This window comes from Nasonia vitripennis, chromosome 4 (genome assembly GCF_009193385.2).
Source record: "Nasonia vitripennis strain AsymCx chromosome 4, Nvit_psr_1.1, whole genome shotgun sequence".
NCBI classification, from domain to species: Eukaryota; Metazoa; Arthropoda; class Insecta; order Hymenoptera; family Pteromalidae; genus Nasonia; species Nasonia vitripennis.
This window is the reverse complement of record NC_045760.1, coordinates 5,392,351-5,416,026: the sequence shown is the minus strand read 5'-3', so window position 1 is coordinate 5,416,026 and position 23,676 is coordinate 5,392,351. Positions and strand designations below refer to the sequence as shown.

The 23,676-nt window shown below is 35.8% G+C and overlaps 7 protein-coding genes across 15 annotated transcripts; 4 read left to right on the top strand and 3 right to left on the bottom strand.

Moving 5' to 3' along the window:
- Positions 1-77: 77 nt before the first annotated feature.
- LOC100118395 (adipocyte plasma membrane-associated protein) lies at positions 78-3,120 on the bottom strand. 2 transcript variants are annotated; one of them, XM_032599724.1, is made up of 6 exons: positions 2,923-3,082; positions 2,638-2,790; positions 2,330-2,452; positions 2,037-2,242; positions 1,670-1,955; positions 78-1,584 (listed from the first exon to the last, which is right to left on the bottom strand). In XM_032599724.1, exons 3-6 carry the CDS (start codon positions 2,437-2,439, stop codon positions 552-554), a joined length of 1,635 nt encoding a protein of 544 aa, XP_032455615.1. In that variant the 5' UTR covers positions 2,440-2,452; positions 2,638-2,790; positions 2,923-3,082; the 3' UTR covers positions 78-551. The 2 variants fall into 2 exon arrangements, with proteins under 2 accessions (XP_032455615.1, XP_001605615.1); XM_001605565.6 differs by having other exon boundaries at positions 2,638-3,120.
- A 613-nt stretch (positions 3,121-3,733) lies between these two features.
- Positions 3,734-7,730, bottom strand: LOC100677977 (unconventional prefoldin RPB5 interactor-like protein). 2 transcript variants are annotated; one of them, XM_032599723.1, is made up of 8 exons: positions 7,593-7,730; positions 6,919-7,118; positions 6,313-6,562; positions 5,892-6,041; positions 5,659-5,806; positions 4,574-5,582; positions 4,347-4,495; positions 3,734-4,256 (listed from the first exon to the last, which is right to left on the bottom strand). In XM_032599723.1, the coding sequence occupies exons 2-7, from the start codon at positions 6,976-6,978 to the stop codon at positions 4,364-4,366; spliced, it is 1,749 nt and encodes a 582-aa protein (XP_032455614.1). In that variant the 5' UTR covers positions 6,979-7,118; positions 7,593-7,730; the 3' UTR covers positions 3,734-4,256; positions 4,347-4,363. The 2 variants fall into 2 exon arrangements, with proteins under 2 accessions (XP_032455614.1, XP_003426138.1); XM_003426090.4 differs by having other exon boundaries at positions 6,919-7,709.
- Positions 7,724-9,642, top strand: LOC100118434 (translationally-controlled tumor protein homolog). The gene is made up of 5 exons (XM_008207325.4): positions 7,724-7,936; positions 8,277-8,347; positions 8,422-8,609; positions 8,687-8,954; positions 9,294-9,642. Exons 1-4 carry the CDS (start codon positions 7,909-7,911, stop codon positions 8,916-8,918), a joined length of 519 nt encoding a protein of 172 aa, XP_008205547.1. The 5' UTR covers positions 7,724-7,908; the 3' UTR covers positions 8,919-8,954; positions 9,294-9,642.
- On the bottom strand, positions 9,387-14,246 carry LOC100118473 (retinoic acid receptor RXR-alpha-B). Of its 4 annotated transcripts, none has more exons than XM_003426091.5 (5): positions 13,657-13,866; positions 12,681-13,527; positions 12,372-12,602; positions 12,123-12,290; positions 9,387-12,052 (listed from the first exon to the last, which is right to left on the bottom strand). In XM_003426091.5, exons 3-5 carry the CDS (start codon positions 12,473-12,475, stop codon positions 11,122-11,124), a joined length of 1,203 nt encoding a protein of 400 aa, XP_003426139.1. In that variant the 5' UTR covers positions 12,476-12,602; positions 12,681-13,527; positions 13,657-13,866; the 3' UTR covers positions 9,387-11,121. The 4 variants fall into 4 exon arrangements, with proteins under 4 accessions (XP_003426139.1, XP_032455618.1, XP_001605819.1 ...); XM_032599727.1 differs by having other exon boundaries at positions 13,661-13,858; XM_001605769.6 differs by having other exon boundaries at positions 9,932-12,052; positions 12,372-12,498; positions 12,646-13,527.
- Positions 14,247-14,448: 202 nt separating this feature from the next.
- Positions 14,449-16,735, top strand: LOC100121099 (solute carrier family 17 (sodium-dependent inorganic phosphate cotransporter)-like). Of its 3 annotated transcripts, none has more exons than XM_031928447.2 (8): positions 14,449-14,664; positions 14,732-14,924; positions 14,990-15,223; positions 15,312-15,614; positions 15,687-15,838; positions 15,886-16,162; positions 16,224-16,344; positions 16,425-16,538. In XM_031928447.2, exons 1-7 carry the CDS (start codon positions 14,519-14,521, stop codon positions 16,308-16,310), a joined length of 1,392 nt encoding a protein of 463 aa, XP_031784307.1. In that variant the 5' UTR covers positions 14,449-14,518; the 3' UTR covers positions 16,311-16,344; positions 16,425-16,538. The 3 variants fall into 3 exon arrangements, with proteins under 3 accessions (XP_031784307.1, XP_016840301.1, NP_001123273.1); XM_016984812.2 differs by having other exon boundaries at positions 14,463-14,664; positions 14,738-14,924; positions 15,687-15,810; positions 16,425-16,735; NM_001129801.1 differs by having other exon boundaries at positions 14,612-14,664; positions 15,687-15,810; positions 16,425-16,610.
- Positions 16,736-17,084: 349 nt separating this feature from the next.
- On the top strand, positions 17,085-19,272 carry LOC100679450 (beta-1,3-galactosyltransferase brn). Its single transcript, XM_031929570.2, has 3 exons — positions 17,085-17,329; positions 17,408-18,177; positions 18,259-19,272. The coding sequence occupies exons 2-3, from the start codon at positions 17,484-17,486 to the stop codon at positions 18,819-18,821; spliced, it is 1,257 nt and encodes a 418-aa protein (XP_031785430.1). The 5' UTR covers positions 17,085-17,329; positions 17,408-17,483; the 3' UTR covers positions 18,822-19,272.
- A 1,001-nt stretch (positions 19,273-20,273) lies between these two features.
- On the top strand, positions 20,274-23,670 carry Atg4 (autophagy-specific gene 4). 2 transcript variants are annotated; one of them, NM_001129802.2, is given in 9 exon segments: positions 20,274-21,004; positions 21,160-21,331; positions 21,415-21,763; positions 21,858-21,937; positions 22,022-22,173; positions 22,245-22,323; positions 22,396-22,550; positions 22,630-22,801; positions 22,889-23,666. In NM_001129802.2, coding segments are annotated over 9 exon segments (1,218 nt in total). In that variant the 5' UTR covers positions 20,274-20,983; the 3' UTR covers positions 22,927-23,666.
- Positions 23,671-23,676: the final 6 nt, after the last annotated feature.

The window sequence follows — 23,676 nt, the reverse complement described above, 5'->3', positions numbered from 1 at the left end:
ATACGATCTTTTCATAAAACCCTCTTATAGTAAGTATAGATTCCCAATATGTATGTAATAAATAATAACAAAAGGTATTTTTATTAAAAACTTTTATTCTGTAAAAAATAATTATAGATGTTTTATAATCTGACAAACTGGAAAAACTTTTCCACATTAACCCAAATCCTTAACAAAAATAATCGCTTTGTTCAATTAATGCTAATTCCAAAATATTCTACAACATTGTTTGGAATATTTTTAATAAAGTATGGAAGCCTTATCTTTAAGCATCTATTTACATACAGAATAGTTTCATTTTTTCACTCTGGTACACTTTTACACAATACTGGTATGTACCAATTTTAGATGCATATTCCATTGGAATATACCTACAATAATTTCATTATAATTTTTTCTTTTATTCAAAAAATAAATGCGAATTATGTACGTTTCACTTGTTTATTCTAAATGAATGTTCATCACCTGGAAAATAAATGCGAATTATGTACTCTTTGATTCTTCAACCCAATAATTTTAGTACTGTCATCTTGACATAATTTTGTCAGCACTTATTTCTCTGAAGAAGTTTTTTTATCAGGTTGACTAGATTTTTGTTCTTTTGTAGTCTTTTTTGCGTTAGGTTTAGTAGTTGTCTTAGATTCTACTGGTTTAGTAGTAGTTGTCTTTGATTCTACTGGTTTTGCAGTAGTAGTCTTTGATTCCACTGGCTTAGCAGTCGTTGGCCTGGACTCAACTGGCTTAGGAGTCACTGGCTTAGCAGTAGTTGGTTTGGATTCAACTGGCTTAGCAGTAGTTGGTTTAGATTCCACTGGCTTGGGAGTGACTGGTTTGGTTTCAACTGGCTTAGGAGTTGTGGTCGTAGTGCTTGGTTTTGGTTGTTTTTCAGTGTTTGGTACACTATTCTTCTTTACTTGCTCAGTGCTTCTGGTACTTTGGGAATGTTTCTCTTCGACAGCCAAATCTGGGAATGCCTTCTTCAATGGTACTCTAGCAACGTACTCAGCAAACGGTGAGCCCAGCCATAAATATCCATCATGGATATAAGCTGAACTAATACCTGAGATCTTTTCATCAGTACTGTAGGCTGCATCTACTATATTACCCTTATTATTTATTCTCAATACAACAACAGTTTGTGAAGTTAAGCCCTTCATGCTTTCGAATCCTCCAATGAAATGAACGATTTTTTCAGCATAGGGATTGGGATAGTAAGTATTCAAACACTTGAAAGGTGCCTCTATGAGTGCAAGCAGTCTTGCAGCCATACGCCTAATGAATGGATGAGGCATTAAAGATGTAGATATAATGGGATTTTCTGAATCTCCGTAGACAACAAGGCTAACCAAAAATCCATTTCTATTGTCAGAGTGTACATTATCAGGCATTCCTGGGAGACCTTCAACAAAGATCTCGTGTTTACCTGCCTTAGGACCTTTGAGGTGGTATTTGGTAATGCGGGAGGCAATAGTTTCTAAAACAATGACAAAATCTTCATCTTCACTCAGGGCAACACCATTGGCAAATGCCAAGTCTTGGAGTAAAACTTGATTTTTCTTGGTAGCAGCATTGTAACGTATAAGCCTAAAATAAAAGAATACAACAATAGGTAAAAAAGATTTTTTTCTATCATACCACACATTCTTTCAAAAGAGAATATATAACCAACCTTCCAGATGGATTTGACAATGTAGTATAAGATCCATCCTCAAGGCTAAATTCTGTACTCGAGTCAGACCAGTATATATCACCATTACTTGCAATATCCAAAGAGTTAACAATCATTGGAACTTTTCCATCGATTGGCTCTTCCTTGCTAACAAGCTTCTCATATTTGCCTGTTTTTACATTAACTTTGAAAATTCCATAGTAAGCGTCGTTGACAAACAAGACACCTTTCTTGTCGAATTTCAATCCCAGAGGTCTGCCACATTTAGACTCTTGCCAGAGTCCATCTGTAAGTCACGCATATATTTGTCAATGCCACTATTTTATTTGAAATAATTTAAATCCGTGAAGCAGTAATAATTACTCACCGCAGTCTTCTCCGAATTTAACAACAGGTATGAGTTTGTTCTTGGTAACCTTGACTACGTAGCCACCATGGACACCTGTGTAGAGTTCACCGTTGTAAGAAGCGAATGCTTCTGCACCTTTGACCTGCCCTTCGAATAAAAGTTCCGCATTGTTGAGTCTATCATTTACAGCGAGTTTGCCAGTCAGCTCCTTAGGCGCGACGACGCTGCGGAAAAAATGACGTCGCACATTAATCAACGAAACCCAATGCAAAGACCAAAAATCACTTTTAAAAGATAAATTAAACTCGTACCTGTACTCCTCGAACTTGGCATCCGGAGGTATTCCAGGGATGAAGGTGATCGCGGCAAGGAATGCGCCGATGTAAATGACGCTCGTGCCGACGGATTTCAAGTAGCCCATATTGAATGCGTATCTGCGATAAAAGCGGCAAAAAGCGCGAGAGCATATAAGTATATGTAGGTACTGTAATGTATTATGAATAGCGATCGGTCTGGCAAAATCTGCCGAGTCACAAGTCTAAGTTGAACTGTCGCGCGCTCGAAAAATGATCTTTTCGTTATGGTAAGTACCCGTATATAATGAGAGCCCCGCACTTACCTCAGAGACGACGCGGCAGCTCCAGCTCCTCGACTGAACAACGGCGCGGCTGTTGGTTATGGCCGCGCGGTCTTCTCTCGACTCCACTCCTTTCTATTATGTAAATCCGCCGCAGTCGTCGTCGTCGTCGTCGTCGTCACCGAAAGAGCCGATCTAAAATATATTCGCCAATTATGCCACGACGATAATGTATTCGCAGACCCCAACTCGGCAAAGGTCAAGTTTGCGCATGGCGCACTGACTATACACTGTGATACTTTTCTGCCCCCCCCGGTGTATAAGTACTTGTACGTATACTCGCTGTTTGTAAGTATGTGTGAGCAGCCGAGGTTGGCTAATGGATATATAACAGGTTTCTGAGAGTCTGGGTGTGAGTATATAAGTATACTGGTCATTGGTCTTGGACCCGTCGCGCCAAGGAATATTGCGCTGTATACGTGTAACTGGAATCTGATGATGCCTGCGGATGCGCACACATACTTACACACAATCAGCCAGTGCGCGAATAGTTTTTTATACCTGGAATAACAGCTTTTTTTTAGCCGAGTTTTTTTTTTTTTTTTTTTGCTCTCTGGCATTTTTTGGCAATAGGTAGGAAAAAATTCGATCGCTTGGAGTTTTTGGAAACTGCTGTTTAGATTGCTATTTAAAAAACGACACGATGGAAAAAATACGGTTACCGCTATGAGACGATTCGTATACTTAAGTCTAGACTTTTTAGCTACATCTATACGATCGCATGTTTCTTATGGAATGTTCGCGAAAACATAAATCGTCAAAGCGAGATTTATTAAGAAAAGATGAAGGTGCATTTTTGCAATCATATCCAGTGTACAATCACGCAATCTATGAAAAATAAAGATTTGCGGCTGTAATATGAAAAGGAAACATCATCAATGCTCATTTGCATAGAATTAAAATTCAAACCGCCTAATAGTTTTTTTTTTAAGTATACAGTTAATCCGGAAGCGATTGAACGTATAAAAGTTTCTGCGTATTTTTGTACGTTTGTAAGTATTATGCCGTTCTGATGAAAATACATGTGTATAGTCAGCTATTTATAAAAGATTTACGTATGCAAGCAAACATTGTCGGGTAGATCGGCAGGTAAATAATATTATTTGCATCAACGATACAAACATCGCAGTACTAGAAATACGCGATTCGCCGGTAATTAATGATTCTTATACTGCTCGTCAAAGTGCAACGTTGTTAGCACACATGCTCCACTTTGAAGAGTGACCTCTCGCTGTAATAAAAAAAAACTGCGGCCACTTGCTGAGACTGCGAACGGCCGGAAAGATAATGGAAATTAAATACTCTTTCGATTCTTTTTAAACGTTGGACTGATTAGGTTCCAATCGAAGATTATAAAAAAATATGCGCTCATTTTATAACGAATGAAGGGAATTTTTAACAAATATTTCCAACATAATTTCATACTGAACAATAGTTTCAAAGACACTCTTTGATAACATTCCTGTTCTTGAATAGAAATATAGCGACGTTTTTTTTTTCAAGAGAATGAATTTCATTCGAGCATAATTCAGTACCATTGGTATGCTATACTGAATTCAAACAGTTATGTAATCACAGTAACTTAAAATTTGATGCACTACCTAAAATAACGATTACATCATTGAAAACGATTGTAATAAGTAAAAAATAAAGATCTATATTTTGCTCAATAAAGTACTTTGAACACAAACCATAACAAGATTTTACATCATTTTGATATTTTATTCTTCAAGTTTGTCCGTTCGAGCTTAAATCTACTAACTGGCCTTTTCTTAGTTGTTGGCTCATTAGACTCAGTTATTTTATTTTCGGGTTTTCTTTCTTGTATATCTTGAACCACCTAAAATTTTAAAGATTTTTCAACAAAACCATACTTTTTGTTTATGATTGAACTAGAATATCTACCCAAAATACTCACCATATTATACATTGATCTTACAGCACTATCAGGTTCAATCATACTATTGGTTTCGGGCTCTTCTTCTTCTTCTTCCAAAGTCTCAGCTGCTGTTGCAAAATTAGAAGGATAACACCTATCCAAAGGTCTTTTAAGGATTGATTTGGGCTTGCAGAAAATTCTATGAATATCTTGTGGACTTGAAATTATATTTTCAGTACCTTCAAGACTCAAAGAATCTCTTTCAGAATGTTTGAATTCTATTTGTATAATATTATCAACATCATCATCATCATCATTTATGTTTCCAGATTCTGCTGAGCTGCAATTCGTTGTATTTTCTACTTCTGAATCATTATCTTGATCAGAAGAAGGCTTTACTGTAAAATGAGGTTCAGCAAAAGATACCCTTCTCCCTGAACTTTTTGTTTTTCTACTTTCAACATCTGGTTCTGCACTATCCGAATCCTCAAAAGAAAATGTTCTTATACGTCTTCTCTTTTTTCTACTGGTCTCAAATGTGACAGTTTTATGTGTTGATGTACAGGAATCCAATGATACACTTGGTTTTCCCAACATTTTCTGTACCTCATCTTCTTTTATAATAGACACTTCGAATTTCCCGTTTATTTTATTATCCTTCATAACAGGTATAATCCTTTTTTCAACTACTTTTGGTGTTATCTCTGCTATTTCTTTCATCTCTGCTTTCTGTTTAGTTTGGGTTATATCTGATAATTTTACTTGTCTATTTTGATCTATTTGTACAATGGAGCTTAACTTCTTATTATTTGATATACTAGCTACTATTTCTTTTAATACATTACTCTTTTCTTCTTCCTTTTCTGCTATTTTCTCTTTTTCTTTCTCTTCTTCTTTATCTTCTTCTTTTTTCTTTTCTTCTTCTTCTTCTTCTTCTTCTTCTTCTTCTTCTTCTTCTTCATTTTCTCCTTCTTCTGATTGTTCATATTCAGCATCTTCTTCATCTCCTAAACTTGTACCATAAAATTTTTTATGCTCTTCGTCTAATCTATAAATAGTAGAGATAAATTATTATTTGTCTGCATTATAATAGTTACAATAACATGAAGTAGTAACAATTATACCTATTGAACTCGTCAGCCAGTTCTTCTTCAAGTTCTAACTGATCAAGTCTGTTGAACAAATCATCTTCTGTAACAATTTCTACTTTTTCAGTTTCTTTTAATTCAATTAATTTTTTTCTATATTCTTTTTCTCTTTTTCTGTGTTCAACTAACAAAAATGAAAAGAAAAATATATTAATTAATATCATCTAAAAATCATTAGAACTTTCTTGAATAAAAGAATATCACTTTACCTCTCCAGTCTTCTATTTTCTGATCATCCCAATGTTCAATTACTTCCTTACAATCACCTAATTCAAATGCACCATAATCTAATGGTAGCATCTGACGTATTTCATACAAATTTCTTTCCTCCTCATACTTTTGCAACATTTCTTCAGAACCTATTTAAAATCACAATAAGTTAAACAAGTAATTAATCAAAATTTAATGTATTGTATTCATTGAGTAATAAATCTTATAATCCTAAAATAAAAATATCTTGAAACCATGAGGCCACTGTATCATATATATATATATATATATATAGAGAGAGAGAGATAGAACTTATTGCTATACAAACTGATTAGTTCTATAAGATTAGATAAAGTTTGATGTAATTTAGATGTGTCTATTTCTGGCATAAGGAAAAACTGCATTACTACTACTTCTTACGTTTTATCCTACGATTGCATAACTCAATCGCCTGTTGAGCACTGTATTTTACAAAGTATCCATCGCCGATGCAAACAAGTATTTCATTTGTGTGCGTCAATTTTCCCTTCATTAATGCTCGTTTTCCTAAAGGCACCATGCAGTTTAATGTTAACTCATGTACAAGTGTTTGTAATCCTTCAATAATTTTGACATGTTTATCTTTGTATTGCTTCCAAGTTTTGATGTTTTCTTCATTTTGTTGGAGTTTCTGAAAATGAAATAGTTATCTGTGCAATAAAACTGCATATTTCTTAACATCATTTTAAATGCATAATTCTCTTTGAATCTGTTAGAAAGAAATCTCAAGTATTTTTTACACATCATTTTGTATCAGATATGACTGGATTAAAAGTAACCAAAATTACGTGACGACTTAATTTAACTTTATAATTTAACACCTGGCTTTATTTTTAATCTTAATTGAACAGTAATGACAGAACTAAATTTGAAAAAAATAACTCTGACAGGTTATGTAAAACTAAATATAGCAAAACTGTAATTTAATTAAGCAGTAAAAAAGTACAGGACGAACAAATATGAGCCAAAAAAGTATAAGAAATCTACCTGAGAATACACTTGATTCAATAAAACTTGCTGATACGACTTCAGTTTCTCCAATTCCATTGCAACTTAACAATAACACATATACAGCTATCAGTCCATCAGCTGATTTCCAAGCTCTCGCGTTAAAGTAGGGTGGGGTGAATCGCACTTGACTCTCTACAGTATTAATAGAGACACTCGTACGTGCTTTTCATCCAGTGCTGTAATTATGACGTTAGCCGTGTATTCGCTTATTCGCTCGATTCAAAAATTGGGTTTATTAACAATTGACCTATCATCATGATCATGAAAAAACGTCATGGGAAATTCGTATAAAAGTATGGAAAAGTATGGCGTTTGAAATATTTGGCGAGCTTCGATGACCAATGCTAAGGCTTATATGCGCGTTAAGCCGAGTTCATAATGACAAAAGAGCGAGGTATTGTTCGAAAACAGCTGCGAGACACCTTAATGTGGACACTACTGTGCACTTTATTTTATGAAAATTTTGAAAGCAGAGCCGCAAAAACGCGTCCTGTCAGATTTATCTACAAGTTTATCAACCATACATAACAAAGATAACCGATTTAATTCTGCTGATCAAAACAAAGATCAAGTGTCGGAGCACTTTCGGAGCAGCTCCGAAATTACAACTGACATTTGTCGATTTTAAATTTCTTGTCAAGTAGGCTCACTTTTTTCTAATTTCGGTCTATTTGAACCATCAATTAAGCACAAGTTTAATTCAAATAAAAAATTTCCCAAGATATTGTGCACGATTTGTCTCTATACGGAACACCGTACTCGAACTTGTCTCACGTAGTGATCTCCCGGTCCACGGCGTCCGCACGGCCCACGCTGGCGGCCGCTTTGCGACGCTTGAAGTCTCCGTTCCTCTGGTTCCTCATATTCCAATTCTATCCTTTTTCGCCGTTCCTTTCCGGTTGCTTCTTTTGGGTGACTGAGTCGTTTTAGTTTTAGCTCTGATCAAATCTTTTTCCATCTTCCAAAATGAGGATCTACAAGGACATTTTCACAGGTAAAAAAAATCCTACGATTCTGGGCTTGCTCGTGGATGTTGTATTTTTTTTCCTTGCACTTAGAAACCTTTAATTTAAAGAATTTCTTTGACTCCGAAATCTGACTTTTCGTTACATTCTCACTCTATCTGCTATAGTATACCATCTCTCTGTCTCTCTCACTCTCTCGTCTGTCTTATTACCTATTTTTGAGGTTCTGCTATAAACGTTTCGTATGCATTAAAATAATTGCCCTTCCTAAAATGGTAATAATAACTCGATTCACAAGTATATCTGTATAGAGTTGTTGAAATCTGTCACAGCTATGCATCATATTAAAATTGCATATGTTTATTCTAGGAGACGAGATGTTCTCCGACACCTACAAAATGAAGCTGGTGGATGACGTTATCTACGAAGTATACGGCAGGGTAAGCGACTTTTTCTCTACTTTGTTCAAATTTCATACATAGGAATAGTTAATAAACAGTGAAATTAATTTTAGCTGGTCCAACGTAAAGCTGGAGAAATCGAGATTGCCGGATTCAACCCATCTGCTGAGGAGGCTGACGAAGGAACTGATGAGGCAGTCGAATCTGGTGTTGACGTAGTTTTGAACCACAGGTTGCAAGAAACGTATGCCTTTGGTGACAAGAAGTCGTATACCTTGTATCTTAAGGATTACATGAAGAAGTAGGTTATAATTTCAGAGTACGTTGTAGTTTCTCTAGCTTTATAAATAGATTAATGCAACTCTTGTATTTTTCTAGACTTGTAGCCAAGTTAGAAGAGAAAGCTCCCGACCAGGTTGAGGTTTTCAAGACCAACATGAACAAAGTTATGAAGGACATCTTGGGCAGATTTAAGGAACTTCAGTTTTTCACTGGAGAATCCATGGACATCGACGGACTTGTAGCCCTTATGGAATACCGTGACATTGATGGCCAATCTGTACCAGTGCTCATGTTCTTCAAACATGGATTGGAAGAGGAGAAATTCTAATGTATCTTGATTGTGCAACGATTTATCGAAAACTTTGTAAGTAAAATTATAATTGTTTCTCTTAAATTCAGAAATGTATCTTTAGCACTTCACTATCATAAATGATCTTACATTTTTTAAATTACAATTTGTAATAATTTAGAAAAATAAGATCCATTATTTTTTATTAAAAATACATTAATTGTGTTAATTAATTAATGATAAGAAAAAGATCTGACTCTTAAAAGAAAAAAGTATAAATTTCAACGAATAGACAATAATTGTCTTACACTTTGAATTTTTGCAATAATACGTTTATTTAATTTCTATGTATAACTTAATATATACATTATTCTATAATTTTCACTGATTTTATTTTATGTATTTTTATTATAGATAACAAGAATCAAGACTGCTAACTGACTGCGAGGAACCATGAAATTCTGTTCAAGATCTTAAGTGAGCGTTACTTCCAGGATTATACAATAATTTATTTTTTAATGTTATCAATATTTTTATGAAAGTCGATGGTATTGTAAATAATGTTGATGCACAAGTAGAATGTGAAAATCAATGTCCAGCTTTTTATGAAAATTGTGCTCTACAGTTGTGTAATAACTAAAGGCTCAAACAATTTGTCACTCAATATTAAACAATGAGAAAAGGAAGATGGGACAAGAATAAATGATCAAGACAAATCTGCCATGCTGTCAATAGCTATGGAAATAAAAATAATAACTACTTATTTGTTTTTTAATTGAATTGAATCAGTCTAAAATACAACAAAAAATGACAATTTTGTGATTGCAACCGATATTGGTTTTTTTTTTCAAAATATATTTGCTAATTAAATTGATTTTTAGTTCAAAAAGATCCTTTATTATTTTACCTAAATTTAAACCATTTAAAGTTGATCCTTAAAAAAATGATACTATTCCAATTTGTAGAAAGTAAAATGATTTAACGTTAACGAAAAATAAATTATTAATATTTCGATTAAATAGTCATTTATTGGCAATTGAAATAATAAATGGTTTTTATTGTAATCTATAATTTTCTTTATTGTACATTTTACAATTTATTCATTGCTATTTTGAATATAATATTTAGTTTGAACGATAACACTCATAATCTTTCCTTGAATCCTCGATTTTTTAAATTTGTACCTCAATTTGTACATACATGCTTTTCTCAATACCGCGTTATCTTTTTCTATATTCCCTTTATTTAACGTATTATTTTTTCTTAGAAAAATAATACCATGTTGGTAGATGCTATATAAATGAAATTAAAAAAACAAACATATTTTAAGTTTGTATTATTATTTTACAGTTTAGGTACGTTGAATACCTTAAAATTCAAAAGATTATTTTAAAAGAAAGTGGATTTTAAAGTCTCATTTGATGTAAACAAGAAGTCTAATGTAGTTTATTATAAAATAAAACGCATGATTATCTATATTAATAGAAAGTAATAAAAGTCATTAGTGTTTCTCACACGATTTCCATAATATATAAGTTAGAAATCCTTTCACTTTCAGAGGATTAGAGATAAGCCGCCTGTCTTATCTGCTATGCCTATTTTCAAAGGTCCTTTATATCGTAACAAGGTAAAAGATTTAATATTTTTTTTAGCAACAACTTAAATTTAACAATAAATACATGTTTCTCTGGCATTTTAACAGACAATATGACTTTGTTTAAATTCCAATGTCCAAATTGCAATGATAGAATGAAATAACATTTTTCTTTAAAAAAAAAGATCAAAAAGTCCGAAATAAATTATAAAATAAAGTTGAATGTATGTTCGTGTACATTCGAAGCGTAAATTTCTAGTTTAATATTGCAAGCCATTCTGATGACTAATAATGTTTACTAAAGTTAAAAGCACGGAGAAAAATCATAGCAACACCTAATAAAGCGCAATGAACGGATCAAGTACTATGGAAATTGGTTAAATGCATAACAATGGGTTGGAATAGAGGCGAATCATTAGAACTCTGTGGATAAAACTTTGGACACTGTACACGATCTCGCGGGTATTGGCTAACTAAATATCACACGATTCCCATCAGTTTACTAAGCAAGTTAGAGAGGTATCCATTACTATTTTTAATCTCCGTGCGGAGGGGCCTAAAATTACTTAGATGCAACATTGTTGAATATTGTGATTTGACCATGTAGTCTAGACACAAATGAAGAAAAGAGTTGAGAGGATGGAGCAACTAGGAGTCAGAAGGCGCCTCGAGCATATCGGTGAGAAGCTCGTTCAGCGGCAAGTCTCCTAGCAATCGGAAAAAGAAGAGGTGCTCGGTGCACTTGAGGCCAATGGAGCGCAGGGCCGGCAGCCTCAGAAGAAGCTTGGCAAAGCGACCAGGTTCATCGGGTCGGTGGAGCCGCGTATACTCGTCGAGAGCCACGTAAACCTTTTCCCTGAGCATGTCCACCTCTTGATGTGCCTTCAAACCGCGCACCTCAGGGTTGAAGAGGATGATAGCGCGCAAGCAGCCCAGCTCGGTCTTATCCATCTTCATGCTCTTCATTTTGTGCACAAGCTCGGTGAGAACGCGCTCGAAGATAGCGCCGACACCAGCCTGCTGGGCCGAGTTCTTGTGGAGTGTAAACCCCGTCATCAGAATGATACCGTCTTCGATGTCGATCGAGCGATGCGAGAATGCCGCGATCTGCAGCTCGTTCCAGCCGGCACGTAACAGCCGGGCCTGATCTTCGAGGGGTAGAGAAGTGAATTGTGGCAGTCGTTTGGCCCACTCGACCATGTAACGCATCTGTTTGTTATTGTGATTGTCGAATTGCTCGTAGGACGCTTGATTTTCGGCAAGATACTCGAATCGTTTCTCCGCTTCGAGAATCAGCTCGACGGGCATGTCAGCGTGCGAGCTGCTGGTGGAGCTCTCGACGGCTTCGGAGCCAGCAGCTCCACCACCGCCCGCAGCTTCGCGCTCCCGCTCCTTGGTACGTTGGCGTTCTTCCTGCACGGCTTCGCGCTTCATTCCCATCGTCAAACATTTCTGATAACGGCAATACTGGCAGCGGTTTCGCTGTCGCTTATCAATTAGACAGTGTTTCTCTTCTCTGCAGGCATATGTCAGATCTTTGCGAACAGTTCGCTTGAAAAAGCCCTTGCAGCCCTCACAACTGGAAAGTACATACAATTTTAGTTGTGTCCATACAATGAACAATCCCTTGAATATTTGATGTACCATACCTATACACGCCGTAGTGCTTTCCACTCGCACGATCACCACAGATTGAGCAGAGATGTTTGCTGCCAGAGAGTGGATGATTGGGAGGATAAGGCGAGCCTGCGCTTGTTTTGTTTTGACCTCCGGGAGATGTAGTAATCATATTGCTGGGACAACCAAGGTTTAAAGACCTATGTATAAAAACACAGTTTATCAACAATGCGGTCAAAGCATTTAAAAATTATGCATTTCACGCACAATAACAAACTCACCCAGGACTATTAGGACCAGACGGACTGAAGTTGCCAGTATTAATCAATCCAGTATCCGGTTTGATATCAAGAGGACTCTGTGGACCGATGGACGACATTGACATACTGCTGTTGTCAATATTTAATGCTAAAAAAATGTAAAGGACCGTTTAAAGAATGCCTTGCACAACCTCTGCATGTAGACGGTTGAGCACACAAGTGGAATCTATCATATCTTCTACCCCTACACCACTGTAAACAAAGCAAATACCTGCAGATCCGCAGCAGAACTAACCTCTATCATTAGAATCCATTAGAGAAAAGCTTCACCTGCACATATATAACCTGAATCAAGGATCCTCTGAAGAGTCGCTATCCTCTCACAAAGTCCTCACCAGAGCCCAATAATACACTCCACAGCGACGATTATTATCTCCTCTTCTACTCTCTGCAATCGCGACTATCCATCATCACACAGCAGCCACACACACAAACACACACATATACGCGCAAAGGTTCTCTTCTCTGCTCGACCCAGTTTCGGAGTCGACTCCAAGTTCAAGTATGTCCCTCGTTCCTACCAAGCTGCGACGTGTATACGTGTATGTGCAGATAGGGAAGCTGCGACTGGGCTAGGCTCGGAAAAAAATTCAGCAAGTACATAGGCACGTCAAGTCGTCAACATAAATAAACATGGCCGGTGCAGTCAGCAGTGTGTGTCTACTGTATAGACAGTCTACGCAGCTTCGACCTGCACATATAGTAACTGTATGGTCGAAGGTCTACATTAGGCCGTGACGGCGGGAGAACGACAGTTCCATTTGTACCTATTTGTTTCTGAACTCGTATCTTCTGTTGCATCACCAGTTATTAACACCAATTATTGCAGTCTCGCTTTTGTTTTATTTTTCTTGAAAGATAGAACAAATTTTAATTTTTCTGTTTATAGGAACAGCATGTATGTATGCAATTTTAAAAATTGAAGTTTTTGATAACTCTATTGCATCAAGCCATCTCGGACTTGGTATCGATACTAAGTCCGTGTTTAAATGCCAATATCAGGAAGACAGTAGATAAGGAGTGTCAACGCATAATTGAAAACTTACGATATAAGGTGGCGCTCTGATGCGTACATTATTCTATGACGTCATGTTCGCGCATGCGTAGATGCGTCTAACTGCGAAAATATAAAGGATTGAGAAAGACGTATAAAATATCCAAGACTTGAGTACTCTCAAGTACTTATAAGTAGCTTTGTGGGTTTTAATGTGAACCACACCGAAGGGCAGCTAATATAAACTCATACCAACGTTCTATTATCTCGCTGTAGATCCCTCAATTACCCTCTGTTGATGTCCAAGAAAAAAAGGAGAAAGAATAATATCTTAACAATAAATATGTGTCTATTTTCGACGACTTTTCCAACTCAACTTTTCTAGACTTTAGGCTGCTAAATCTGATTTTCGAGAGCTCTCGGTCAAGGAGGCGTTTGCACCTCTCGTGCGCAACTGTTGTATCGTCATGGGTCGATCCTATACATATAAGTATACGAGCTTGGAACGAAGCGACAGGTGGGCAAAGGTTCTCGCGGATGTGAGGCTGTCTTTGTCCGCTGTGTCCTTGAGGGGATCTGACGAATGCGGGCTCTTTAGAATTTCGAGATTAACTTTTGCGGTCGAGTAAAGCTTTGTGTAGCGTAAAAAAATGCACGCGCAACGCATGATATTTATTTTTATTTTTTATTTCTTTTTTTTTGTATGAATATATCGCAATTAATTTTTGATAGCGTAAATAAACTGGATCGTTTTATTTAACGTGATTTTTCTTTGTTCGCGCGTTGCATGTTCCCGATGATATCATTATCTACAGTTAATTATGTACGGTTTAAGCGTCCCGGCAATTTGTTGAGAAAAAAGAAATGATATACCTTGTTAAGATGAAATAAAATAGAATACTGCTCTAAGAATATAGAAAGTCTGTGAGGATTAAAAATAAACTGAGCTCTTAAAAAGTTAAAAAATTGAATCCCTTAACAAGCGTATAAGAGAAGTTTTTTTATTGCGATAAATAAGATAAAGATAAAGATAAAGATGTAATACAGCAACAGTCAGTACGCGCTGACTTTGTTTTTTACAAATTTTTTGTCGGTTTCGTAATTCAAAGTATAGATGATTAGAATCTATAACTCAGTGTCAATTCGTAATCAGCTCCTGTCGCGATCACACATCGGCGCATCAACATTACAAAAATTCGCTTCAATAATGGAAGATAGCAAGATATCCGAAGCGTCGAAAGAGACGATCGCCGTCGACGCGTAAGTTTCAAACTTGAATAAACGTGTTAACATGAAAATAAAAATCCATAAATAATACCGATTTAAGATATAGCTCTCCCTGCGGAAACGACGGAAAAGGTTCGTGCATGTTTCGGCACAAAAGAAGATACCTCGTGGCGGTTTTGGCCTTTTTCGGCTTCTTCATATCCTACATCCTTCGCGTGAACTTGAGCATAGCCATCGTCAAGATGACTTCCAACCGCACGATGACCGACGAGCACGGCGAGCTCCGCCGCTACGTAAGCTAATTAGTCTGATAAAATACGCGAACGACGCACTTTTTGAATAAAAAAAAATATTTAAGGGCCAAGAATTCGACTGGGACACGAAACTACAAGGTCTCATTCTGAGCTCCTTCTTCTACGGCTACATGAGCACCCAACTACTAGGCGGATGGATGGCATCGCGAATAGGCGGCAAAAGGGTGTTCGGCTTCGGAATCGCCGTCACGGCCTTCTTCACGATCCTCACCCCGCCGATAACCAGACACAGCGTCTACCTCTTCATCGCGGTGCGGGTGATCGAGGGAATCTGCGAGGTAGGATGTATAGGATTAAAATTAAAAAAAATAAATAAAAATCCCCAAAACGCCAATTAAATAATGGTACTATAACAATCGTATACAGGGGGTGACGTACCCCTGCATCCACGCGATATGGGCCAACTGGGCGCCACCGCTGGAACGTTCGAAACTGGCGACCCTGGCATTTTCCGGGAGCTTCGTGGGTACGGTGTTCGCGATGCCCGTTTGCGGGATGATGGCCGAACGACTGGGATGGCCGAGTATATTTTACGTGTTCGGGGCATTGGGACTTGTTTGGTACGTCTGTTGGTGCGTCGTGGTCAAGGATCGGCCCGAGGACGACCCCTACATCAGCGACTTCGAGCTCAAGTACATCAAGAGGATGCTTGGGCCAGCTGAGCATCGGGTGCGTTATCACAATTATACATATAGTTTTAAAAGTATTATTTAAGTAAATATGCATCGAATCGTTTGCCAGAGGATTTCGCATCCGTGGAAGGCCATTATCAGCTCTCCAGCGGTTTGGGCCATCATCGCAGCCCACTTCAGCGAGAATTGGGGTTTCTACACGATGCTCACGCAACTGCCCACCTTTATGAACGGTAAAACCATCGAAAACTCTATATCCAGGTATCATATAAAACCTATATATATATACTCATTTGTTCTCTATACAGACGTCCTGAATTTCAAACTCGAAAAAACGGGCTTCCTCTCAGGACTCCCTTACCTAGTGATGGCAATAGTCCTGCAAATTTCGGGCCACCTGGCCGACTACCTGCGCTCGAGGAGAATTTTAACGACGACCCAGGTGCGCAAGCTCTTGAACTGCGGAGCGTTTTTGAGCCAAACGATTTTCATGATCTGCACGGCTTACATCCTAACGCCGACCGGAGCCGTCGCGTGCATCACCGTCGCCGTGGGTCTCGGCGGATTTGCATGGTCTGGATTCAGGTAATTGAATTTCTTTTTCGCTCAATCATACCGCGGCCTTGATATTTCTTTTATATTTCAGCGTCAACTACCTGGATATAGCGCCGAAGCAGGCGAGCGTGATAATGGGAATCGGCAACACGTTCGCGACTCTGCCGGGGATCATTAGCCCACTTATTACGGGATACATCGTTCAGGATAAGGTTGCGAAATATAAGTCGATCGGTATTGATTATTACAATCGGGTGTATAATTTTCGGTTCAATTGTTCGACTATATATAGACGAGCGACGAGTGGCGAGTGGTGTTTCTGTTAGCTGCGCTGGTCTACTTTGTCGGGGCTGTTATTTATGGAGCCTTCGCTTCCGGGGAAAAGCAAACCTGGGCTCTCGAGAACGAACATCGGGATCAGGATCGGGAACTGGAGAACTGCTACGATAATCGGGCGATGGATGTGGATGGTTTATAATTTGTTTGTTTTTTTCGTTTTTTTTCACAAGGCAAAGAGCGAAGCGTTGCAATGATAAATGTATAGAAAATATCGTAGGATCTCATTTGTAAAAAGTTAAATTAATAAATTATTTTGGTACTGCAGTGTCGTTGTTACGACAGCCAATCACATCCCTCTTCAGGATCTAGGACACTGCGGAGAAGGCGAAAAGCGCGAGGCATCAGTCTAGATCAAAAAGCCTCACTTGGTAAATCTTTGGCTGTATTTCAAGACTTATGCATAAAGACAGCTAGTTTCAGTCAAAAACTAGCTTGCGTTCACTATTTTTCTAATCGAGATCCCGCTTTTAGTGAAATTCTTGCGATAAGTAGTCTCTTTTAAATCTGGCGCGCGCATCTCATGATAAGTATATATATATATATATATATATATAGGTGTGTAGTCCGCATGGTCCAACGCGTGCAAATGTAAAACGAGCCTCAGGTACCGACATTTTTAGCGTACAGGTTATGTTGCTAGAACGATGTTATTGTATTTCACTACTGTTTATAAATATACAATGAAATCGATCTTAGTTAGATAATCGTAAAAGACTTTGTGTTTTTTTTATGGAATTCACCGATTTAAATTCAAATTGTAGATTTTTAAAAATAAGTTTTTATAATTGACTTATTAAAATGATTTTAAATTTAATTAGTTATTACCTATGGGTATATGTAGAAGTATAAAATTACAAAGTAAGCCTTAAAAACGTTATTATTAATTGCTAGTTTAAAAAGAAAGCATGACATAACGAATGTCATATATGTTTACAGGTGGTTGTAAATCAATGTTATTTAGATGTTGTGGATAGGAAAGTAAAAATATCACTGATATCGGGACACGGTCAAGATGTATTGTATTTTGAAACCATGCATTCGAACGAGTTTCATATTAATATCTACAATCAAATTAAAGCATATCCTTGCTGGAGTTGGTTTAATTTTCGGTCTTGATTTTTTTGGAGTGTTCACACATATTTTTGAAGTGCCATTTGATGAAAATTTCACCTATCCGTATGAAGGAGATATTCACGAATTTATAGTTTCATTACGTCATAATAAAAAACCAGATGTGCCACCTATTAATGAATACAACTATACATTTGTACATGATATTAGAGACAAATGTTTAGAACCAAGTTCACGTACAATACGTGTAGTGTTTTTGATCAAATCTGCCGTAGAACACTATGAGAGAAGGATGGCTATTAGAAATTCATGGGGCTTTGAGAAAAGGTTTTCTGATGTAGCTTTCAAAACTGTGTTCCTTTTGGGTACGCATTATCATGATCATGAATTGAGGACTAGAGTTAATTCAGAAGCAGTAAAGTATCGGGACATTGTGCAAGCAGACTTTTATGATACATATTACAACAATACTATTAAGACAATGATGGGATTCAAGTGGGCTGTCAACTATTGTTCTAACTCTAAATTTTATATGTTTGTTGATGATGATATGTACATATCTGTTAAAAATGTGTTGAGGTTCTTAAGGAATCCATCTTTATACCCAGAATATTTAAAAGACTCCATAAAATTCAGTAAGAATAGCTTAGTTTCCTTTATATACTTGAATTGAAAGTTAATTTTCCAAAATTATTAAAACGTTATTCTTCTTACAGAGGATCTAGCTCATTTGAAAAATAGATATAGGAGATCAACCATAGAAGATGAGAATAAGGTGAACAATATTAGCAACATCAATAAAACAACTGCAGTTTCAGCAAAAGAGAATGTCAAATTAATAGAAATACCAAAAATGAGAAAAAAACGTCAAGTATTTGATTTTGAATTACCAGATGATGTGAGATTATTTGCTGGCTTTGTTTTTGTTTCCTCTCCTCATAGGCATAAAACTTCAAAATGGTACGTTTCACTGAAAGAATATCCTTATCACTTATGGCCACCGTATGTCACTGCAGGAGCTTATATTTTATCAAGAGAAGCATTACTTGATATGTACTATGCTAGTATGTATACGAAACATTTTAGATTTGATGATATATTTTTGGGTCTAGTTGCAAAGAAGGCTGACATAGAACCTTTTCATTGTGAAGAATTCCATTTTTATAAAAAAGATTACACAAAGTATAATTATAAATACGTTATTAGTTCTCATGGATATGGAAATCCAGAAGAACTTTTGAGAGTCTGGAATGAACAAAAGGCAATGGGTAATGCCTAATATTATTTGCATTTCGTTAAGTTAATGTTTACGCTTTTAGAAAATTCATTTTTCTTGATATTACATTGTAATACAAAATCATCATGCGTTCATAACAATCATGTCCACAAGAACAAATGTGTAAATATATATATATATAATAGACATCTTTAGAGTTATTGCTTATCACAATCGTGTATTAGAAATCTACTATAAAGTGTTAAAATTTATATATATATGATAGCTAATTCAAACTATTTTGGAATAAGTAAAAGTTAATTGAGTATACATTTTACTCAATGTTGTTATTTCTCCTCTATCTCCTTACAATTATAATATAGGTACTGTTTATACTACTTACGTGTTACAAAATCCTTATAGAAATGTATTATGACGTTTGGAAAACGTGAAATGCGAATTCGCAAAAGGATACCTTACTGAAACAAACAAAAAAAGATTTTGATTTTCTATATACATCGTGCTTATTTAACAACTCAAGTTAACCTAAATATAAATACCCTTCTTTCACATCGAGAACAGCGATATTACATCAGATGCGCCTTGCAAAACATCGTTGACAGAAAGAGCACACTTACAATAAGCACAATTCGAATCGAAAAAAGTCAACCGCGAAAGTCGAAACACAGAACAAATTTAGTGGTGGGCGATATTTGCAAAAATATCGATATTTCGTATCGATAGTTATCAAAACCTCAAGTATCGATAACCCTGATATATCATTTACAAAATATCGTAATCGATATTTAAATTATATAAAATTTTTCACAAAAATTTACATTGGTTCTCTTAATTTAAATTACAGTACTACTTTTTGGAAGGCATAGCCAAAAATAACATAAACTGAAAATTTGTTGGCGTACATTGTATTACATTTATTCATTAAAATTGTTTTTGTGTAAATGTAATTATAGGTTCTACTGTACAGTTATTAGTAACCATTAGCACATTCCGACTCCTATCCATACAAGTATACAACACACTACGCAAGTACATAGTACGCATACCTGTACCAAAATCAATATTTTATCATAAATAATTTATTTATACAACATTTATTATTTTAGCGATATTATCGGAAAAAATTGAAAAATATCGATTTAAGTGATATATCGTTCCGCATATATCGATAGAAAAATATCGAATATCGAGACTATTTCTATCGATATTCTAAGTATCGATAAAATATCGCCCGGCCAGCACTGACATGAATGGTCGATGCACTCGGCAGTCTGCAGTCGGCACTTGACTAGACGTCAACCTGTTCAATCCTGTTCCAACATCAGCTGTTTCACCGTTCCGCCACGCTCTCTATCTATATATATGTATATACATATATAGTTATAGCACTGGACCGACGCCCAAATTCATACCGACGGATGGTAAAGCAGTGCGGTGTTGACAGTTGTGTTGTAAGTTTATTGTAGAAAGTCCCAATAAGCTGTCAGTTGTCACGGTCGTTCCTCGCACGATCTCGAGTATTGCGTTTGCTTTGCTTTCCGTATGTCTAGTCCACGTCTCTCTGAATCGTACAAAGAATCAAAGATAAAAGCCAGTCGTATAGTTGTAACTCGTCTACTGCACAACGCGGAGCTATAGACGATAATCCCACGAAATCGCCCTCGAAAATGAGAAATCAGTGATGGAATGAGGTGATAAAAGAACGAAACGAGCATTGCAACTGCACCAAAGTCGAGAAGCATTGTCGGAGCGTGGAAAATGATGCATCAGTAATTGGAGCAGTTCACGTCTTCGAAATTTCGGATTTTGGGAAATGATTCACGGCAATCAGCTCGTTCAACACATGGGCGAGAAAAGTTCGTCAATATTTTGAATACGAAAATCGGAAATCGCTGCTGCACTTCAGACACTGCAAGACTGATAAGTTATTATCAAGAAGTAACCAAGAAAGAAGACACTCCAGCAACATAAGAAAGTGGCTGTCAACACAGAAGGATATATCAACAAATTTCATCGAATAACCAGTGGTTGTTTAACTAAGAGTGCATTGTTTGGTGTCAAACAAAATTAACCGCAATCAGCCTATTCGTAATGCGTTGACAGCCCATCTGCATCTCATATGCTCTGGAGGAGCTTGATTGCAGACAGTTCAAATAAATGAAATTCTTGATTTTTTAATCTTCAAGTACACAGTGCATAATCCAATGTTTTCTAACTTGTTCAAGGTAATTTATTTTGAAGAATTTTCCTACGAGTCATCTTGTCTTAACCTAATTTTAATTGTTGTCTCTAGAAACAAGTTTTATTTACGTTCATTTTACAGGTTTTCCTTAAACTAACGACTTCAGCGGTTAAATCTATTTACTTATTTTTATTACAGTGTTCTGGTGTAATTATTCCACATGAGACGTTAATAAGTCTGCCCGAATTGATATATACAAGGATTGCTATTATGGATAATTTGTTCACGCAAAATTCAGATGAAAGTGAAGATATACCACAAACCGAAAATTCAGTATGGGTATTAGGTAAAAAATATAACGCCAAAAAAGGTAAATACTGCCATCTTGTCAATATTATGAAGTTTTTTGTTATGTATCACAAACTTATCAACGTTTTTTTTCATAATCTCCAGATATAGATGCTATCCGCAGGGATATTAGGTCAAGACTGTGGTTTACCTACAGAAAAGGATTTGTTCCTATTGGAGGATTTGGTTCTACATTTACTTCTGACAAAGGATGGGGCTGCATGTTAAGATGTGGTCAAATGGTACTGGGTCAAGCTTTAATTTCTTTACACTTGGGCAGAGATTGGAGATGGACACCAGAAACAAGAAGTAGTACCTATCTAAACATTTTAAGGAGATTTGAAGATAGAAGAGCTGCTCCATATTCAATTCATCAAATAGCGTTAATGGGAGCATCTGAAGGAAAAGATGTGGGACAGTGGTTTGGTCCCAACACTATTGCCCAAGTATTAAAGTAAGCTGATTTTAAATTTGATAATCAAACATGTCTTATTTTTTAATATCACATTTAAATTTGTAAAATAATTGTTTTCTTTGATCCTTCACAGAAAGTTGGTTGTATATGATGATTGGAGTTCTATTACGATTCATGTTGCTCTAGATAATACATTGGTTGTAAATGATGTTGGTATGTAAGATTATTTATACTTTTTATAAATATTGTAAAGTATTTTTGGACACTTGACAATTTGCTACATTCACAATTTTGTAGTACAACAATGCCGCGTGGAAGGAGCGACAACAGCAGAAGTAGACGGAGAGAAACCATTAAAAGCACCCAGCCAATGGAAACCACTACTGCTTTTGATACCATTAAGATTAGGATTAAACGAAATAAATCCTATATATATTAACGGTCTTAAGGTAAAAATTTATATCGAGTTTATTCAATTTTCAGAAGACAAAGTTATTTTAATTAAAAATAATTCTTTCAGACTTCTTTTCAATTTCCTCAATCTCTAGGTCTAATAGGAGGGAAACCAAGTCATGCTCTATATTTCATAGGATATGTTGGTTGGTATTTACAAGCACAAAGTACTAAAAAAGTATGACATGTAATAATAATCTTGTCTTACATTTTATTAGGTGATGAAGTCATATTCCTAGATCCTCATACCACTCAAAGAGCTGGCAGTGTGGATCAAAAGTCTGATGATAATGAAGCAGAAGTAGATGCTACTTACCACTGTAAAATTGCTAGCCGTATACCAATAACAGGGATGGATCCATCTGTTGCACTGGTTAGTAAAACATAAATTAATTGAATAAATTAGGTGTGTGATGATAAAAACATTATTGATAATCAACGTGATATTTCAGTGTTTCTTCTGTGCCACTGAAAAAGATTTCATGTCTTTATGCAGGCTAATGCAAGATGAACTTATTGGGAATGAAAAACAACCCTTATTTGAATTATGTCAAGAAAGACCAGCAAGCTGGTCTCCAGCTGAAGATGTTGCAGCAGAAGCTCTAGGAGCTACAGCATCAACATGTAAGAACATACTTTTTATTGCGCAAATAGTATATACTAATTATGTAATGCAAATTAACTAATAATACATTATTTGTTAAATTTTAGGGCCCGCATCCGATGAAGGTTTTGAGTTACTTGGTTGACAATCAACAGATTTATAAATTAAAAAATATCTTGCTGTTCAGTACGAAAGTGATTGTACTATTCTATTAATTTGTTACCTTATGAAATTATTGCAAATAGTAATAGTAATAGTTTTAGTGGGATGAAAAAAATAATAAATTTTAATAGAAAAACGAAATAAAATTTTATCGTCTATGACATAACGACACGTTGTTTTTAAAAGATTCAGACAGTTAATAACCACTGTAAAGGAAAAAATGCTTAATTTTTATAAAATACGAATTGTTGAACTATTTTTGAGTTTAGAGAACAGCATATTGATGATGAAAATTTATCTTGATTTGCAAATGTTTTAATTAACTGTGTATATATTTCTTATACTTAAATATTTTAATGCATAATACATTTATCTTTAATATGATATTTATGAAAACTGTAAGCTTCATATAATACAAAAACTGGATTATTGTACACTCCATCAGAAATTGTCTCACGCAAATAAATTTGTATTTTATTGTAAAGTATATCGTACATCATATTATTGAGAAACACATTATCTTTTTTTTATACTTAGTGAAATTCTAATTGTTGCTTCAATGATGTTTGCTAAAGTAAATTTAATTGTATATATAATAAACTATTATTACAAAAGAAATTTTCTACTTTCCATTAATGGATAGAGATCATTAAAAAGAAAACAAATGATGATGCGTTTATCTTGTGATTGTGATTTTGTATGATAATAATAAACGAAAAGTTAGAAATATAAT